General features: G+C 44.0%; 1 protein-coding gene across 2 annotated transcripts in view; it reads left to right on the top strand.

Annotated features, from left to right (window-relative positions):
• ENTREP1 (endosomal transmembrane epsin interactor 1) overlaps positions 1-20,738 on the top strand; it is a 63,529-nt gene that overhangs the window by 35,633 nt on the left and 7,158 nt on the right. For both annotated transcript variants that reach the window (XM_072838694.1, XM_072838702.1), the window contains 6 exons: positions 3,086-3,196; positions 11,672-11,800; positions 13,612-13,719; positions 13,808-13,941; positions 18,963-19,092; positions 19,262-19,340. In XM_072838694.1, the coding sequence (XP_072694795.1) occupies positions 3,086-3,196; positions 11,672-11,800; positions 13,612-13,719; positions 13,808-13,941; positions 18,963-19,092; positions 19,262-19,340 (691 nt within the window). The remainder of the gene's footprint in view (positions 1-3,085; positions 3,197-11,671; positions 11,801-13,611; positions 13,720-13,807; positions 13,942-18,962; positions 19,093-19,261; positions 19,341-20,738) is intronic.

Genomic DNA, 20,738 nt, shown 5'->3' with positions numbered 1-20,738 from the left:
GAGTCGAGGTGGACTATCTTCATAAATCACAGTTGACCTTTGAACAACAGGGGTTTGAACTTCATGGCTCCACTTACATGCAGATTTTTTTCCTGATAAATATAGTACAATATTGTAAATATGTCTTCTCTTCCTTCTGATTTTCTTAGTAACATGTTCTTTTCTCTAGCTTGCTTTATTATAAGAATACAGCATATAATACATATAACATGCAAAATATGTGTTAATCGACTGTTTATATTATCAGCAAGGCTCTGGTCAATAATAGGCTATGAATAGTTAAGTTTATCGGCAGTCAGAAGTCATACTCTGATTTTGCACTGTGTGCAGGGGTTGGGGGTTGGCACCCCTCAGCCCTGCATTGTACAAGGGCCAACTGTATTTGGAATTCTTTGGCATGGGAGATTTATATTTAGTTTTTAAGAAATGGCAACACCATTTTATCCTCAGATAAGCAATGTGTTTGTCCATGTGCTCCTTATCCTTACCAACACTTGCTTTTGTCATTCTAATTTTAACTCTTCTAGTTAATGTGAAGTGGTATCTTACTGTGGTTTTTTTTTTAAGATTTTATTTATTCATGAGAGACACACAGAGAGAGATAAAGGGAGAGAGAGAGAGAGGCAGAGAGACACAGGCAGAGGGAGAAGCAGGCTCCATGCAGGGAGCCTGATGCGGGACTTGATCCTGGACCTCCAGGATCACGCCCTGGGTAGAAAGGCAGGTGCTAAACTGCTGAGCCACCCAGGGATCCCCTTACTGTGGTTTTAACTGCATTCGTGATGACTAATGATGTTGAATGACTTTTCCTGTGCTTGTTGACCATTCCTGTATCTTCCTGTTCAAGTCTTTTGCCCATTTTTTGTGTTGCTGTTTTTTTTTTATTATTGAATTAAAAAGTTATTTATATCCTGGATAAAGCTTCTTTGTTTAATATATACATGAAGTATTTTCTCCCAGTCTGTGGCTCGTCTGTTGGTTTTCCTATCAGTGTTATTTGATGAGCTGGATTCAAGATTTTATTTTTTATTTTTATTTTTTTAAAAAATATTTTATTTATTTATTCTTGAAAGAGAGAGAGAGTCAGAGACACACACAGAGGGAGAAGCAGGCTCCATGCTGGGAGCCTGATGTGGGACTTGATCCCAGGTATCCAGGATCACACCCTGGGCTGAAGGCGGCGCTAAACCGCTGAGCCACCCGGGCTGCCCTGGATTCAAGATTTTGATAAAGAGATTTGGGGACCAGTGCTGGAAGTAATGAACCCTCACTCATTCTATATCTGATGCTGCTAATTTTTTAGTTATGAATATTTATTTATTTATTTAAAAAGATGTTATTTACTTATTTGAGAGAGATTGAGTGAGTGGGGGAGCAGAGGGAGAATGACCAGAAGATTCTGAGCTGAGCACCAAGCCCTATGTAGGGCTCTATCTCAAGACCCTGAGATCATGACCTGAGCCAAAACCAAGAGTTGCACTCGACTGGCTGAGCCACCCAGCTACCCCATAGTTAGGAAGATTTTGATGTGCTAGTGGACATAAGGATTATAACCAAACTTTTTTTTTAAAGCCATCTGATAGTGCATGAAAAGATAATTTTTTTAAAAAGATTTTATTTATTTATTCATGAGAGACAGAGAGAGAGAGAGAGAGAGAGAGAGAGAGAGGCAGAGACACAGGCAGAGGGAGAAGCAGGCTCCCTGCAAGGAGCCCGATGTGGCACTTGATCCCGGGTCTCCAGGATCACACCCTGGACTGCAGGCTGCGCCAAACCGCTGCGCCACCGGGGCTGCCCTGAAAAGATAATTTTTGAAGGAAAGTTAGACTTCCCCATAGTAACAATAATTGTGTTGCTGGGTGTGAAAATTCCAGATGTATTGGGTCTCTTTGAGTAGCAACTGCCAGCCCAGGTGAGAAGATCATGTTTTGTCCTTGGCCAACTTTACATCCTCGTTTTCCAAAGCTTTGGCGTGATAATGACTGACATAGTGCATGAGAGGGCTGTGCTCCATGCTGTTCCAGTCAAGCCCTATAGACACTGAGAAATCATGAGAAACAGTAACACAGCAGCTGATGCCAGCATTTCCTCCAACATTTGATGACAGAGTGCATGGTCCTTTTACAGATTAACAAAATAAGGAGAGAAGCAGAAGCCAGACTACTCCTGGAGAGGCAGAAAGAATTCCTTTTAGGAAAAGGGGCATCATGTGATATTAAATATTGACTCATAACATGGGTTTAGAGGAGACACTTTCAAGCTTCTTGGAATACCAGCAACAAAGAATCAGCTTTCCAAACTAGAATTCATATGTGAAGTCACTTAACAGCCAACTCTGGCATTAGCTACCCTAACTGATGCTTAGTTCTAACGTTGATCGTCATTAGCTCCAATCTTTTATATTTGCAATAAGATTTGGTTTTGATAATAAATATAGTTCTCAAGTGGAAAAGCCTCAGTAGTCTCTAATTTGCAGTAAGTAATCTACCACCCTGATTGATTTCTGTCAATTCTGAATTATCTAGCGTAACATTTGGAGCATTTAACTTTAGAGAAAGTATATTTAAGATCACTGTGGACTTATTTTTTAGCACCTACACTGTTTGGAACTGAGAAAAGACTTACTTTTGTTTTTACTTGTATATGGAGACTTCTGGCCAGTAAGGGCTCTGAGCACTTTGACTTTCCTGGGTTCCACGTACATGCTAAAATTCTCCATTTGCCTACTTACCACTGATCCTGCAAAACTGAATAAATAGTGATGACATAAGGAGGAATTGGCTATGGCTTAATGCAATGAACAGATCGGAGCTGAGGGAGTCAGAGCTTCTTTATATGCAAAGAGAGGAAGAACTAGGAACTTGAAATTACTGAGTGTAAGACTTGAGAGGCAGTGGTATTCCTCAACAAAATTGAAAAATTCTAAAACATGAACAAAAAGTTCATACATTAAAACATAGTTCCGACTTCTTAAAAAAAAGCGTGTCTGCTAGGAAGAGAATATGAATTATTTTTTAACTCAGACAAAACTATCTCTGAATTTAGCTGTTGTCTTTTCTAATGGCCTCTTTTCCTGCCGCTTCAGATGAACCTCTTCGTGCTGCTATCCGTGGTGTGTGTCCTCTTAAATCTAGCTGGATTTATCCTCGGCTGCCAGGGGGCCCAGTTTGTGTCCAGCGTGCCCAGGTGTGATCTGGTAAGTCATCCTAAAACACCACTGTGTGCTTGCACCCACCCTGGCCTGTATGGCTTTCCTGGAGGTGCCAGCGTGTGCCCAGCAACCCCCTAAAGTGAAATCTGAAGTCAGTCAGCGGAAATGAGAACACAAAACAAAGGCTTGCCTGCTAATTGTTTTACTCAGGTCATCAGTTATTTTTTCCAAACAGAGGCCAGAGAGCAGAGCCCCAGAACCGCAGTGAGATACCAGGTCGTTAGTTAGTGAAATGATCAGTTGTCCACAAGCAATATCTCTCTGTTCTCATCCCAAGAGGGGAAATGGAGATTGTCAGAATACAGGTCAGCAGCCCTTTATCTGAAACCTTTGGAGGTCGGCTATGTTTCAGCATTTCAGACTCTTTCGGGTTTTGAGAAGATAATCCTGATGCATCCACTCTTTACTCTGTAGCACTCCATTGGACTCCGGGACAGCAGGGTGTAATAAAAATTTGGTTTCAGGGCTTTTTGGACTTCAGAACTGTGGATAAGAGGTTGTGGGCCTGCATAACCTCCCAATTTTTTCTTTTAGTTTTTAATTACGGTAAAATGCATATAGCATAAAATGTACCATCTTCACTGTTTTTAAGTTAAGTTCAGTAGCTGAAGTACATTCACATTGTTGTGCAACCAATCTCCAGAACATTTTTCTTGTTGCAAAACTGAAACTCTGTACATATTTACTCCCCCACCCTCCTGGCCCTTCCCCTGCCCTTCCCACTGGGCCTTGCCTCTGGCAACCACTCTTCTTCTTCTCTGACTCTTGAGAATGCAACTACTCCAGGTGCCTGATATAAGTGGAATCCTACAGCATGTATTTTTTTTTTAAGATTTTATGTATTTATTTGAGAGAGAGAGAGAGAGAGAGAGAGAGAGAACGTGCACATGCACAAGTTGGGGAGGGAGAGCCCAATGCGGGGCTCAATCCCAGGACCCTGAGATCATGACCTGAGCCAAAGTCAGATGCTTAACTGACTGAGCCACCCAGGCACCCCAGCATGTATCTTTTTGTGACTGGCTTATTTCACTTAGCCTAATGCCTTCCACATGTCCACATGCGGCAGCATGTGTCAGAATTTCTTAACCTTTTAAGGCTTGAATAATATTCCATTGCACACATATACTGTACATTTTTTTTAACCACGAATATGGTGAAGTGCCATAAAAATAGGCATGCAGATATCTCTTTAAGACCTTGCTTTCCATTCTTTTGGGCGTACGCCCAACTGCTGGCCATCTTTGAACTTTCTAAAAGGACTTCTTGGGGATCCCTGGGTGGCTCGGCGGTTTGGCGCCTGCCTTTGGCCCAGGGCGCGATCCTGGAGTCCCGGGATCGAGTCCCACATCGGGCTCCTCGCATGGAGCCTGCTTCTCCCTCTGCCTCTCTCTCTGTGTTTCTATGAATGAATAAATAAAATCTTTTTTAAAAAATAAAATAAATGGACTTCTCAGTGACAAATACCTCCCTGTGGCACAAAGCAAAAGAAATGGACTCTTGAGAAGTTGTAGTCAATCTTATCTATTTGGAACTTGGTGACAAGGCATTGTTACCCCTTGGAAAGCAGGAGGGTGCAAGTGGAGGTGGTGCTGCATTTCTTAAAATGCTTTAAGCCCTGGCCTTCCCCAGTAGGAGAATTCTTCAGGGACTCACCACAAACCTGTTGCTCTTTCTTTTTCTTTTCTTTCTTTCTTTCTTCTTTCTTTCTTTCTTTCTTTCTTTCTTTCTTTCTTTCTTTCTTTCTTTCTTTCTTTCTTTCTTTCTTTTTTTTCTTTTTCTTAAGATTTTAAAAATTTATTTATTCATAAGAGACACAGAGAGGGAGAGGGAGAGACATAGGCAGAGGGAGAAGCAGGCTCCCTGCAGGAGCCGAGATCATGACCTGAGCCAAAGGCAGATGCTCGACCACTGAGCCACCCAGGTGCTCCCTGTTGCTCTTTCTTAACACTCCTTTACAAAGTTTTCTGATTTTGTCACCCCTTTGCTTAATAACCTTACATGATGGGATCCTAGGCTCACAGCCTTTTCTGGTTTTTAAGGTTCTCTGAAATTTCCCCTTGTCTTCCCCACTCCTGGAGGAAGCTCATGCTCCCTATCATTGCTTCAAAGCCTGCCTGGCATCGCCCTACTTTTATACTTTTAACAACACCATCTCTCCCCCTAAATTCCCTATCCCTCATTCCTTGTTCCTCCAAGTGATAACAGTCCTGTACAGCTGCATTCAGAGATTATCTCCTTCAGAAAACAGTCCCTGAGCCCCCTGTGGAAAGATGATTTTCCACAATGTCCTCTACGTACATCTCTCAGGCATTTATCCTTTTCGTTTTTTGGGCTAGAGACCTCCATACACCTATCTTCTCTGTTCTTCTGAGCTGGTATCCCCCCAAGGGCAGTGTCTGCTTCTCTGTTATTTTGAAAGTTCCTAATGGCCCCCTGCATTGCCTCCCACCCCTTAACATACAGAGTTCCCAGAAAAAGAAATGTTGAACCAAGTTTGGTTTTCCAGTTACTAATCACACAGCAAACTAGAAGGGGCAAAGAGAACAGGCACAGGCTGGAAGTGAAAAGTCACAGTATATTGGAAGATGGTTTGGCAAAATTGTAGTATCTCTATGTCCAGACACTGATTAGAGGCTGCTGAGAGTAGAAAGGCAAAGTAAGACCTCTTTCTGGACCTGGAAGTTTATCACGTGCAAGAGGAACGAGATAAGTACAGCAGATGCTTCGGTAACGTCTGTGGATGGAATGAATACGTGCCCAACCATAAGTAGATCCACTGGGTTTGGTCGTCAGAGTAAGACACAATGCTCGGGTCATGCACAAGAAGAAGAGCTTATATCTGGGGGAAGATAAGGAGAGGTTACCTGGAATGTAGGTATTTGAATAAATACCTTGAATGATGAATAAATGAGGGGAGTAGTAGAGCCTAAGACAGGACAGGACTCAGGTCACAGTGATGGGGAATTAGTCCTGGTGGCTTTGGAAAAAGCAGAAGCCAGATTGCAATGGATCAAGGGTATCTTTAATGGACTTTTCTGAGAAATTCTATGGTTCTCTACCCTGGGTGTCTATTAGACTCACCTGGGGAAACTTTGCCAAGAACACCCAAATTGGGGTCCCAGAGAGTCCCAGAGATTCTCAAATGGCCTGGAGAGGGGGCCTAGACGTCCGTATGTTTTTATATTTTTAAGTGTATTTTTAATTAAATCTTTTTTTCCCACCACAAAACCAACTCCATGATTGTTTCTGATTATAAAACTGTAAATTTTTGAACAAGTCATAAAAGTATAGGACAAGACAAAAAAATCATTTGAAATCCACTCTTCTGGGTAAGCATGGTTAACCATTTGACAGATTTTTGGGGCACCTCTTTATGGATAAAAACACATAATTTCCATCACTGGGACCATATCATAATTGCTATTTTTTATTAGGAAGGCTATTTGACAAGTGAAAGTTTTTGGGGAAGGGGAAACTTTCCTCATTCCCTCCCCACCATGCCAGTCACCCCAAATCTCTGCTAACAAGCTCCATGTGTTCACACTTATATTATCTTACATAAATGTGTAGGAGGTGAACCTAATCATGATTTATTTTCCAGAAGTGGGACTTTTATATCTATTGCCCTACATACTGTTTTTCCTACTTACAGGTCTAACATTCTTGTTTTGAACAGGTTAGTTCTCCATTACCTTATTATCTGGGGTGGTTTGGGTTTGGACCGCTGAAAACCATGTAGCCACGCATACCATCCTGCATATCTCCCAGGGCGCTTTTCCCTAGGTGGAGGAAGCTCCCAGGTCAGAGATCATTCCTGGTGGGAAGGTGTATTTTTTCTTCTGTTTGTCTCATTTTTTAAAAATTACACACATTCAAACCTTTGGTGTTTGAATGTGTGTTTTTTTTAAAGATGTTATTTATTTATTCATGAGAGACAGAGCCAGAGACATAGGCAGAGGAAAAGGCTCCCCATGGGGAGCCTGATGTAAGACTTGATCCCAGGACCCCGGGATCCAAAAACAAAAAGGATAAATGCCTGAGAGATGTACGTAGAGGACATTGTGGAAAATCATCTTTCCACAGGGGGCTCAGGGACTGTTTTCTGAAGGAGATAATCTCTGAATGCAGCTGTACAGGACTGTTATCACTTGGAGGAACAAGGAATGAGGGATAGGGAATTTAGGGGGAGAGATGGTGTTGTTAAAAGTATAAAAGTAGGGTGATGCTAGGCAGGCTTTGAAGCAATGATAGGGAGCATGAGCTTCCTCCAGGAGTGGGGAAGACAAGGGGGAATTTCAAAGAACCTTAAAAACCAGAAAAGGCTGTGAGCCTAGGATCCTATCATGTAAGGTTATTAAGCAAAGGGGTGACAAAATCAGAAAACTTTGTAAAGGAGTGTTAAGAAAGAGCAACAGGGAGCACCTGGGTGGCTCAGTGGTTGAGCATTTTTAAAAATGGTGGTAAAATTTACGATGAAATGCACAGATCTTAAGTGTGCAGTTCACTGAGTTTTGACTAATGTATACCTTCATCCTGATAAATGTATACACTCATGTGTACACCCCAAACAAGATCTAGACCATTAGTTTTGCCCATCCTTGGATTTCACCCAAATGGAGTCAAAGGGTATGTACCTTTTTGTCTCTGTCTTATTTTGCTCAGGATAACATTTTTGAGATTCATGTATAATTTTATGTTGTATCAGCTGCTTGCTTTTTTTTTTTTTTCACATCAGTATTTCATTGCATAAAAATATCACTGTTTAATCCACTCTCCTGTTGATGGACATTTCCATTGTTTCCAGTTCGGGGGTATTATGAACAGAACCCTTGTAAACATTTTTGTATAGTTGTGGTTTTTCTTGTGGGCCCATTATCATTTCTCTTGAGTAAATAAGCGGGTGTGGTGTTTGCTCGGTCATGTGGTAAATGTATGTCTGTCTAACTTTATAAGAAACTGCTAACCAGTTTCCCAATGTGGGTGGGGAATAAGTATTTTTAATTTAAAATATATGGCCAGTTCCCTTATTAAAGGGTTCAACTTACATTGGTATTGGTGATGCTCCCCCAGCAGCAAGCCTTTCCTCCCTGACATTTGTCATTCTGATGGGGCCAGTGTGAGAGCTCATCGTTATAGTTCCCTTGTCGCCAGAGATGGTGTCCTTGTTTTTAAAAAGCTTCCTTTAAGTTTCTTTTTCTTTTTTAAGGATTTTACTTATTAATGAGAGGTACAGAGAGAGAGGCAGAGGGAGAAGCAGACTCCCTGCAGGGAGCCTGACGTGGGACTCGATCCCAGGACCCCGGGATCACCCCCTGAAGCAAAGGCAGACTTCCACCACTGAGCCACCCAGGCATCCCTTCCTTGAAGATTCTAATGAGCAGTCAGAGTGGAGAACCACAATAGTGGTGATAAGGAGAGGGAGGGGAGGGTCTAGTGGTGTCAGGAAATAGTATCAAGGTTGAAGGGTGGATGGTTTTCATGTAGAGCCTTGTACAGGGTTGTCTGTGGATGGTTAAAGAGATCGAAGAGAAGTTGGAATAGCTTTGCAGAAACATTGGGGCAGAGCCTGGATTAAGAAGGGAGGCGAAGGGTCAGGAGCAGAAAGAACAAGAAATATAAAATGCCCCATTGCCTGGCACCATTTTGTACAGAGCCTCAGGGCTGCTGTGTCAGCTGGGCTCAGCCAAATATTCATTTTTATTTGGATAATGATTAAACTTTCCAAAAGCCTTGTGTAAAGAGATTAACCTTCACCTATCTGGAAAATTGTTCCATCCGGACCAGCTCACCATGGCCTCCCCTGCCCCACTCCCCCACCCCTTTCCCAGAAGTTCTGGAGAGCCAAGGGTTCCATATACATTGAAGTCTGTCTATGCATAAACAATGCTGCTGCTGTGTGTGCAGCCCACACAGGCCTGTTTTTTTCCCTCCATGGAAGGCCTTGGACCAAGAGTGGACTCCAGTGGGATGGGGAGTACCTTGTAAGATGACACAGAGTATTACCTGGGGGGAAGCAGAATCATTAGGTAAGGTTTGGAAGCTTACCTAGGTACAAGAAATAGAAACCAGCGCTGCATGGTGTTGAGAAAAGTGAGCATGGTTGGTGTTTGGGAGGGCAAGGGTCTTGTGTACATGAGCCAACTGTAGCAACTCTATGGCTGCTTATCTGTAACTACTAAATAGTTGTCTTATTATTACATTCTCAGCTGGACTTTAAAGGAAGAAGCCCATTGGGAGTAACACTGGCTGAATTTAGCCCGGTGTAAGGACTCTTAGTAATTAATGGAAGAGGGGCTAAGAGAAAGGCAGTGATCCCCGAGAGGAAGTAAGATCCCTCCTGCCCAGACGCTGCCTAGAGAAATCCTGCCTGAATGGCCACAGTAGTTTTCCCCTTAGAAGGTAAAAATCTAGTGTAGATATTAGCAGCAGGATGTACCTTCAAAAAAATGTGAGATGATGGAAGAAAAAGTCAAACACAGCCTTTTGCTTTTGCATGTGTCTGGGGGTTGGATTGTGGAACTAGGTGTGGGGACACTGTTGAGATAAGGGTCTCTGTGGGCAAACCAGGAAAGGACAGAAACCAAGTGGAAATGAATGGATAGAGATGGAGTCCCTCGAGGTAACTCTGGTTGTTGTGATTCTTTGTATCAGAGGCAGAATTAATATCAAAATCTAGGCATCGGTGTTTGATATCATAATGCATCCCTTTCAGTGTGGTTTAGGGACACAGAGTACAAAATGTTATAGGATCCATGGAGTTTTGGAAGTGGCAAAACAAATCCATGTGGAAAAAAATCAAAACAGCATTTGCCTGTAAGAGGGGTAGGGGCAGGGATTGATGGGGAAGGGCATGATGGACTTTTCTGTGGTGACACTGTGTTCTGTATGTTCATAAGGGCTTGGGGTGCACAGGGGTATGCGTTGCTTAAAATTCTGCAAATGGTGTGCTTAAGACTTGTGTATGTGATTTTTTTTGTGTGTGTGTATGTAAGTTTCACATCCAAAGAAAGAGAAAACCAAACCAAAAAAAAAAAAAAGTGTCCTCTTTAGTAGAAATTTTTCCCTTTGCTTCCTAATCAACTTTTATTACAAGGAACTATGTTTTCTCCAGATTTGGAAAAATACCATAAGCTTGTTACTAGGGGGTAGGTAGAGGGTAGGTTTGGTTAGAAGGTAAAAATCTTAATTCAATAAGAAAAAAAGACTCTTTTTTGCTTAAGTAACTCAAACATTGTAGATGTTCAGTTATTCTTAAAATATTCCTGAAGAATTTTGCAACTAGTGACGTCAAAGCCGCCTAATTAATTTAACAAGGATGAAAGAGGCATGGTTTTTTTTTTCTTTAGCCAAAAGTTTGAATAGCCAACTCCAATAGCTCAAGAGGCAGAGCAAATAAAAATGAACCTCTGCTCCCACATTATGGGTCTTAATTAGCCAAGACCAGGTATTGCCTATTTTCATACCTTGATTCAAGGGAAACTGAAAAGTGGCCAAAAGTTTGCAAAAACATTTCAGTACAAATACAAGATTACTCATCACCAATGTTATCACTTCAAATCACATTGGAGATGTCAGCTGAGAAATCTCTTTAAGCCTGCATAGTTTAGGGCTACTGTTTGCTAGGTACACCCTGGGGTTCTCAGAGACATATGGCAGCTTGAACTTCCTTGTCCTCTTGGAGTTAGGTAGGGCCATAAGATTAGGTTTGGCAATGAAATGTGATCTAAAATGATGAGTGTCACTTTCAAGAGGAAGATTGATTGATTAGAATATTTTATTTATTTGAGAGAGAGAGAGAGCAGGGGGAGCTGCAGAGGGAGAGAGAGAAGCAGGCACCCGCTGAGCAGGAAGCCTGATGCAGAGCTTGATCCCAGAACCCCAGGATCATGACCTGAGCCGAAAGCAGACACTTAAAGATTTAAGCTAGAGTTATGAGATTTAATAAGTAAAAACACAAGGTATCCAATTAAATCTGAATTTCAAATAAACAGCTAATTGTTTTTTTTTTTTTTTTGTGGTTTTACTACAAAACATATCTCATGCAATAATTTAGGACACGATTATACTAAAAAATGATGTTATTTATCTGGACTCAAATTTACCAGGTGTCTTATACTTTATCTGGCAAGCCCACTTTAAGCTCCAGTGTGCATTTTATCACATGCTCTCCACCTCTCTGGCACCATGGTCCATCAATACTGAGCCGGTAGGTGCTTCATCAACCTGGGTCCTTCATGAACTATGATGAGCAGAGCTCCCGGCTGACCTGCAGCAGGCCTTAGCAGATTCTAGAAATAACCTTGTTGTTATAACAGCACACCTGAGCCGATCCTGGCAGATAGAGACACCACCCTGCATGGAACCCTGCTGTATCTCATCCTGTATGGTGGGTGCTCCAATGTGTATCCTGTGTATTTATTCTTCATAACTAAGTTCTGGTTCTGCCTTTTCCCCCTTAAGGTGGACCTGGGAGAAGGCAAGATTTGCTTCTGTTGTGAAGAATTTCAACCAGCCAAATGCACAGACAAAGAAAATGCCTTGAAACTCTTTCCCGTCCAGCCTTGTAGTGCTGTTCACCTTCTACTTAAGGTACTTCGAATGGATTCCACCCCTGTCAGTAACTACATGCTAGAGCCCTCAAAGAAGGGAAAGTTAGTGGAAATATTTCCACTTGGTTACCTCGTTCAAACAAGTGGGCTGCTGAAAGCAGATAGGAGCTAACTGTCATTGGTGACCCAGAGACAGAATGACTTCAGGAGGAAGCACAGATTACTGTGTGTCCTCCTAAATGACGAACGGATGGCTTTCTTTGTGTTCAAGAATTATAAGATAGCAAAAAATGTAAAGGAGTCTAAGTATATACATATGCACGTGTGTGTAAATATTTTTATATAATGTATATTCACATACACACACACACACAGTGTAGCTACACATATATGATGCAGCTTTTAGCAAAACCTTCACTTTGTTTTTTGAAGTTGGCTTCATACCCACATAAGACTTGAACTCACAACCCTGAGATTAACAGTTGCATGCTCTACTGACTAAGCCAGCCGGGCAACCTTGCTCTGAGCAAAACCTTTAAACTGCATGCCCATTTGTCCTTGTTCTGCTGCTCCTTTGTTGGCTTCAGTGATTCCCCAGGGCTGTTAGGTGCTGCCGAGCCAGGACACAGAGGCTTAGGAGAGATACCCGTTAGTAAATCCCAGGGAAATTCACGCACTTTTTTTTTTTAAGATTTTATTTGTTTATTCATGAGAGACACACAGAGGCAGAAACACAGGCAGAGGGAGAAGCAGGCTCCCTGCGGGAAGCCCGATGGGATATGCGATCCCAGGATCCCAGGATCATGACCTGAGCCAAAGGCAGATGCTCAACCACTGAGCCACCCAGGAGTCCTGCAATTCATGCACCTTACCTCTCATTTCATAGGCAGCACTATAACAAGCGGGGGATTAAAAATAAATGATACCAGTTGCAGAGAAGTACAAAATTACCCTTTATTAGGGTATTGGATAAAAGTTGAGTGCTGACTTAGGGCTCCTTAGCCCAGTGAGTGACAAGATCAGTTGGTGAACCCTGAGGTATTAGCTTTTGGATAATCCCTCGCTTGAAGGCTTTCTTCAGATCTTTGTTTTGGGTTTGTGTTTTGTTTGAAGGAGAAATCTCTTGGCTGCCAGCTCTCTGAATTGTGTAGAATGTAAAAGTAGCCTTCTATCTTTGGCTTCTGGATTTCTGGTAGTTGAGTCACCCCCAAACTTTCTGAGCCAAGACCCCCCTTGGGGAAAGCCTCACTAAGGAGCCAGGACTAAGGAGCAACAGAAACTGTTGGAATTGTCTTGACTGCTATTTTGAGACGTGGCTTTAGAGAAGAGACACCCTCTTTACGCCCTGGCTGGCCTGCCCCCTGCACTGTCGTCGTTCGGTGCCCAGGGCAGCTCTGCCAGTCACTCCCGAAATAGAATCAGTGGCCAAAGATAGAACAGTTCGCAGTCCTGGTGGGGAGGAGGCTGCAGGAGGGGGAGGCTGGGGATCGGTGTCATTGGAGACACCAACTTCAGAAGAGACACTCCTGGAAGGAACGCTTCCAGACAATATTCTGATGCCTGAAAAAAGAAAAATTGTAATGTTGGCGCTTTCTGGGACAGGAAGCTTCCAAGATAAGCTCTTAAAATGAGGAAGCATACCTTCCTGCATGAGAGTCATATTAATAACCAGCAATTATCTGGCACTTACCATGAGCCAAACATCAAAGTCCTTGGCGTGCATGTCCCCATAAAAATTGCCTTCTTGGGACATTATTATTATTATTATTATTATTATTTAAAAAGTTCTTCTGTTGCCTTCTGGTCATCAGCTTTGAAGTACTCAGCGGTGTTCCTGTTTCCTTGTTCTAGAAAGTCCTTTTCGCCCTGTGTGCCTTGAATGCCCTGACCACCACTGTCTGCTTGGTGGCAGCTGCCCTTCGTTACCTCCAGATATTTGCAGCCAGAAGATCCTGCATCGTAAGTCTATACGAGGTGGCACCTTGACCGTGTTCCATTGGGCCTTTGTCTCGAAGGCTGTTGACTAACAGAGGTGCTGTTTAATTAGGATGAGTCCCAAATTTCTGCCGAGGAAGTGGAAGAACACGGACGGCTCCCTGACCCTGACGACTTTGTGCCACCGGCGCCCCCGCCTTCCTATTTCGCCACATTTTACTCCTGCACGCCCCGGATGAACCGCAGGTAGCCTTCTCAAGAGCTCCCATCCCCAAGCTGTCTGTGAGGTGCCCTTGGTTCTGAAGATGGAAAGGTTTCCAGGACTCACAGCATGAGCCCAATTCTCCCCCAAATCTAGACAGATTGTGTCATTTTTCTGGATTTTCTTTTTTTTTCTTTAACTTTTTAAAAAAATAAGATTTCATTAATTTATTCCTGAGAGACACAGAGAGAGAGGCAGAGACTCAGGCAGAGGGAGAACCAGGATCCCTGTGGGGAGCCTGATGTGGGACTTGATCCCAGGATCCCGGGATCACAACCTGACCAAAGGCAGACAGACGCTCAACCACTGAGCCACCCAGGTGCCCTTTTCAGGGTTCTCTACCCCACCTCCCCAACCCTGCTCTTTTTTCTGCTAAACTGCATGAAACCAAAGAAAGTCCCACCCTGACCTGAGGATACCCTTTTTCAATTAGCTTCCCAGGAAAACTGATACCCAGTGAGACAGCCACCTGTATGGTGACTTGATTGAGAGCTGCTGTTGCCCTGGAAACACGCTCAGGCCTAATCGATGTTCATTATAACACCCTCAGCAGGTTCCCAAATCATGACATTCTTCCCAGCCATTAAAAAAGATTAATTATTCATGACTTCTCCCTGGTCTAGAAAAAAGTAGACATCAGGCTTATTTCCTTTTTCAGATTCTAGCTCAAAATTTATCATTTGTTTCTTAAATCTCAGAAATCACTATCTGCAGAAAGAAATGCTGTGTGTGTTCATCTGATAGTTATAGACTTCTAGAATTGTACCTCTCTAAAGAAAGACTTTGCTTATTCATTCAACAAACATTTAGTCAGTCCTCTGCTGTGTACTAGTCACCGTGATGGGTTGTTGACATTCCGGGTGACTTAGACTGTCCTCCTTCCCCTCTCAGGATGCTCACAGTCTAGATTATTACAAATGAGTGTTGCAAGGATCAAAATAGTTCTCAGAAGAGAGATCTTGAGTGCACAGAGGAGGACCACCTAACCCATGATGGTGAATGGGCTGCGGAGAGCTTGAAGGAAGAGTCAGCCAGTCAGGGTTGGCTTCGTGGGGGAAGTGATCTTAAGCTGAATGTTAAGGAGAAGCAAATTATATTTCACTTTCCAAAAGAAAATCTCTGGGTTCTGTAAGAAAGGCTAGTGTCTTTAGCTTGATATTCAGAGAGCCAAGAATTTCTACTTTTAATCCCCAGGGTATACATGGAGAGTTGTCAAACACATGTGGTGCCAGGCTTGGGATTTTTGGGAATCCACTTGCCAATGCTCAGGGTGGCCCCGTGTGACCTTGAAACAGGTCACCAGTGGGAGCTACCACCCAGACCCTGTTAGCGTTCTTTTCCATGGGTTATCTTCCTGACTTGTGGCTCAGAGTCATAGCTACACCCCACCTCCATGCTCTCTCCACCTCACCCAGGGGGACCTAGAGATGGCCAAAGAGCTGGAGGCGCTGGCTGCTGGGTGGGGGTGGCGATGGGGATGTGGAGGTAGGGGAGTGGGGGATGGGGGGAGAGGGTTGGGGGGTCGGTTGGACACAATTCAGCCTCCCTATTGTTCAGGGGGCAGTGTCCTGGAATTTCCAAGCTTCGGGGACTAGGATGACTTTCCTTGTCTATTAGAAAATAAGCCAAGAATTAACAGGAGCCAGAGAGACATATTCTTGGTGCACCAAAGGACGCACCTGCTCATACCTTAGCCTGGTCTCAGGCTGTGTGCAGAGGGACACATAGGAAGGCAGAAAAAAAAAAAAAAAGCCGGTTATTTCATAGCTGGGAAGAGAAATGTCCTCTTCGAGAAGAATTAATTGGCTCTCTGAGATTGTAGGTGAGCCCTTGGTTGACCTAAGAGGAGGCAACAGACAGATTTAATTTCCTGCAGTGGCAGAAAGGGTAAGTGACTCATGGGTGTGTAGGAGTCGTGCTGTTGGGCAGTGTGTCCTGCAGGCCGCCCTGCCCCCGCCTTCCCCTCTCTCTTCCCTTTCTCTTCTCGGCTTCTCCACAGTAATGCTGATCAGTGTGGGTATTTCCACTCTTTGGCCTGTGGGTGCATCCCTGGATTCGTCCCTCTGAGTCCTGAGACTGCCCCTCGCCAAAGGCAGACAAGCTTCTTTCTCACCAAGGGCTTTACCATTCAGAACTTTCCAGAAGGAACATGGGGGAGGATGTTAAAGTAATACATCCTTGTGAGAAAGAAGACACTGCTAGGTGTAAAGTATATACCTGGAGGCCTAGATCTTATCTCCAGTGGGCAAATAGCCTCATTTTCTGAAATTCTCCCAGTATCAGATGGCTGGCCACTTTCTCTGTTAAAATGGTACATTTATTTACCTTTAGATACATATTGTATCAAAGGTATTTTTACATTTGACCGACTTTGCTAGGTTCTTACGTATCCACTAGCTCTTTGTGGATATAGACACTAGCTCTTTGTTTTTTTTTTTTTTTTTTTTTAGATTTTATTTATTTATTCATGATAGTCACACAGAGAGAGAGACAGAGAGGCAGAGACACAGGCAGAGGGAGAAGCAGGCCCCACGCAGGGAGCCCGACGCGGGACTCGATCCCGGGTCCCCAGGATCGCGCCCCGGGCCAAAGGCAGGCGCCAAACCGCTGCGCCACCCAGGGATCCCAACACTAGCTCTTTGACCCTGATTGGTGATTCTTTCTTGTAAGCAGGCAGGCAAGAATCATAAGGAATGCTTTCTTTAATATTTCCATGACTGGTTATGTGAAGAGTTTTCCCACTATGGGAGCTCCCCACTTCCTGCAAGGTACTATGACCTCTCAGAGAGGTTTATTTATTTAACTTCTATAAATACAGCTGCTTCGTGCATTGGTACCTCCTTGAGAAAGGACTTCTCAAATTACTGTCATAAACAGAAACCTGATTGCAGTGAAGGTTTCTGTCCAAAGATGGGTTTCTGCCTCGTGACTTGATTTGTGGGGACAGCCAGGACTGTACACTCCTCCTCCATGACCCCAGGGGAGCCTTCCCCTCAACCCCCATCCTCAGAAATTGGTTGGAGCCTCTGGCCTATTCTGTGTCTGTGGACCTGGTTGTACCATGGGGACATAACGTGTTACAGAAAACGGAAGATTATGGAAAACTGAACCTGGGCATTTATTTCTTGGTGATGGACATAACAATCTCATTCCTTTTCCTAACAAAGTTCAAAACCCAAACTCAAGTGAAGCCAAGCTATGTGGGTGGGTGACTCTGTACCCTGTGCCCCCAGAGCCCGGTAACCCCAACACCTTCCCAGGACACAAGGGAAGACCACTCTTTGTTTGTTTTAGTTGCTGTATCCACCTCATGTGAGTTCTCAAAGCTGAGTGGTCAGCTTCAGCAGAACACATTTTGTGTGTACTTGTTTGGGTTTCCTGTCCATCCTCAGTACTCATGAGCATGAACTGCTGATGGTTTCCTGGAGAGTTTGGTGTGAACTTGAAAGAGCCCAGGCTCTGGAGTCTCTTTCTGGGATGATTCTGGGTGGGAGGGCTCCTACTATTTCTGAGGCCCAGCTTCCTTCCTCATTCACCTGTGGTGTCCCATGGCCGCTTAGCTGATTTTTTAAGAGAGAAAAATCTCTTTTTATCTGCGGGGAGCAGAATTTCTAGAGGTAAGGCCAGGGTCTCCCATAGTTTGCAGACTTCCCCAGGTGATTCTGCCCCCTAGCTAGGGTTGAGGGGCCGTAAAGGATCAGGAAAAAACCTGCCAGGACATAGCACACCTGTTCCCTGCTCCCCACAGATCCCTGTGTACCCAAAAGATGTGAAATAAGAACTGCCTAATAGGGAGGGTACTTTCCTTTTCTTTTCTAGAAGCATCTTCTGTAACACGGAGGCTTTCTTGGTCATTATAGTGACCACCATAGGAAGCCATTCATTTGTGGTCCTTTTAGAGAAAATGTGCCCTCCTCTCCCCTACAGTGTTCCTTCTTAAAGGGATTCCATGGTCGTTTAAGATCTAAAGTGGACGGTGGTTCCTCTGACCTCCTGGCCCCAAGCAAGCCTCTCTTCTCTGTGAACATACAGGTGGCCATTGAGGGGGGGGAATATCAAAGACCACCGGAGCTAACAAATGAACTAGCAAAGCTGAGGGTATTCACTTCCCTGGGGAGAACACAGCAGTGGAGGAACACGGGGAGTTGGCTGAAGGGGAAAGCAAAGGGATTTGGGAGTGCTGGAGAGATGGCTCAGGGGGTTATGCTAATTCGGGATTGAAGACTAGCCCTTTGGAGAGGACAGAAGGAGTCCCTAGTGCTCACTGGTTTTACTTTTAGGAAAAAAAGAACATCGCATCGTTTTCAACTTTGTTTCCTCTGCCGGTTGCATTTTTGTAAAAGGGCAGAGGAATAAAATGAAACCACTGTGAATCCACAGAGCGCCTTTCTGAAAAAAGCAGCCCTTGCATGCGGCTGGCCCAGAATCCTTCACCTGGCTCCTTCAGCTTATGCCCTTTTTCATATTTCAAGAACAGACATTAAACTTTTGCTCGTATCTCTTATTTTCATTCTCTGATATTCCACGGCCTGAGTACAGGTTTCCTGGTCTTCCCTGTATTTTTTTTTTTAAAGATTTTATTTATTTATTCATGAGAGACACACAGAAACAGAGGCAGAGACACAGGCAGAGGGAGAGGCAGGCTCCATGCAGGGAGTCCGATGTGGGACTCGATTCCACGACCCTGGGATCACAACCTGAGCCAAAGGCAGACACTCAACCACTGAGCCACCCAGGTGCACTAGAAGAGTGGATTCAAAAGAAATGATGGCATTGCACTTTATACATTCTCGCTTTCCTAAGAAACTGAAGGCTTTGATTATTAATAATCCATCTGCTTGGATTATTCCTCTGCTCCTGGGTCAGGAGACTGTCAGGAGGGGTGAAGGGTCTCCCCCACTGTCAGTGGGTAACCTTGCGGAGGCAGAGGCCATCACAAGGAAGCAAGAACCATCAGACCCACAGTCTGTAGGATGTGCTTCCTCATGCCAAGATGCTTTTCTAGGATGCTCGGCAGTGATGTCATTCCACTCCCACACATCTATGGAGCACGAATCAAAGGTGTGGAAGTGTTCTGTCCCCTGGACCCCCCGCCTCCTTACGAAGCTGTGGTGAGCCAGACAGACCAGGAACAGGTACGGGCCGTAGTTCTTCTTTGGCTTACTGACTGCTGTTAGAAAAAGCAGCACGGCCTACAGAGAGCAGTGGGAGTCTGGGTCCTGAGCATGCTTTTACGTTGAGTGGAGTCCAGGTCGGGGATGAGTTGAAGATCAAAAAATAACCCTCTTTTCTCCTGTGATGTAGGGATCTTCACTCCATATGCCAGAAGGATCAGAAGGTGCCATGAGCCCCTTGGAACCGATCTGCGTGCCAGTGATGCAAGGTAATAAACACATGATTGCTGCCCAAACTCAGGATTCACTTGAGGAAAACATCATGAAATAATGACTTATATGATATATTGTTGGAGGTCAGATAACTTGGAGCCAGTGGTTCAGATTACATTCTTCTCTCCAGGTGTAAAAATACTGTCAGCCATTGACAATTTAGAGATAATAACGTGAGCAGAAATAAAGATAGCCTCAGAATCTTTGCTGAGTAACCAGACTCTTCTCAGGGACCTGGGAAATGGATTACAGAGTTTAATTTGGCCTTCCTGTGTTTTCTCACCTAAGATCTTCTTTCTTCTGTTAAAATAAGATGGGCTATTTTAAAGGGAAAAAGGAGGGAACCCTGGGTGGTGCAGCGGTTTAGCACCTGCCTTTGGCCCAGGACGCGATCCTGGAGACCCGGGATCGAATCCTGCGTCGGGCTCCTGGTGTGTGGAGCCTGCTTCTCCCTCTGCCTATGTCTCTGCCTCTCTCTCTCTCTGTGTGACTATCATAAATAAATAAAAATTAAAAAAAAATAAAGGGGAAAAGGAGTTTTTTTTATTGTAAGGTGATTTGCTGTGAGATTGTGCCGTCATTGATAACCTCGGGTCCAGGCCATGCTGCCTTCACGGGTAGTGAATGCTGGTTTTCCGTCCTGCTTCAAAAAATGAGAGTCAGTTTACAGTTATCCCTGTCACTTAAGGGAACATTATTACAGCATTCTGTCTTTGGAGAGGTTTTAAATGGCCTGGAAAACTGTCCACCAGCACAAAATGGCAGTGGTGATAAATAATGGATCAACGCTCTAGCTATTTTTGATGTTGGTGATTTTTCAGCAGCACCATTTGGAACAAGTTTCTGTTCTGTTCACTTTACATCTTAGAATAATGCAGCAGTGTTCTCTTCCCTAAGTATGTTTGTGGTTCTTCCATTTCTTAAGAAAGTTTCCCAGATCCAGTCTTACCAATGATGTGATTCGATTGTCCTGAGCAGAAGTTGTCCATTTCTTGAATGTTTTACCCATCCAGTCAGCGGCCACTGGCTCTTTCCCTTGGCTGTCAGGACTTTCACAGCCTGGCTCACACTCTGGGTCTTGACACCTCCTCTGCCTGCATTGGGTCTGCAGCCCTCAGGGAAGTCACCTGACCTGTTATCATCCACCCACGTCACCTTGCATTGTCAGAAACTGGAAAACACACTAGGAGCTTTCCAGTGCTGCACTAGGATGCTTCCCTGGAGAAGATTCTAAGCACTTGCAGAAAAAAACCCTGACATTTTGACAAGGCTTCTTTATTTTGCTCTTGGATTTAAAATTTTTTGTTTGCTTGCTTGAGGCTCAGAAGGGTTGTTTGGAGAGGCAGCGTTTCCCATAGTGCTGGGAAATAAAAACTTAAGGGGCCAGCAGCCTG

This window comes from Canis lupus, chromosome 1 (genome assembly GCF_048164855.1).
Source record: "Canis lupus baileyi chromosome 1, mCanLup2.hap1, whole genome shotgun sequence".
Lineage (NCBI taxonomy): Eukaryota > Metazoa > Chordata > Mammalia > Carnivora > Canidae > Canis > Canis lupus.
This window is presented reverse-complemented; position numbering and strand designations above follow the sequence as displayed.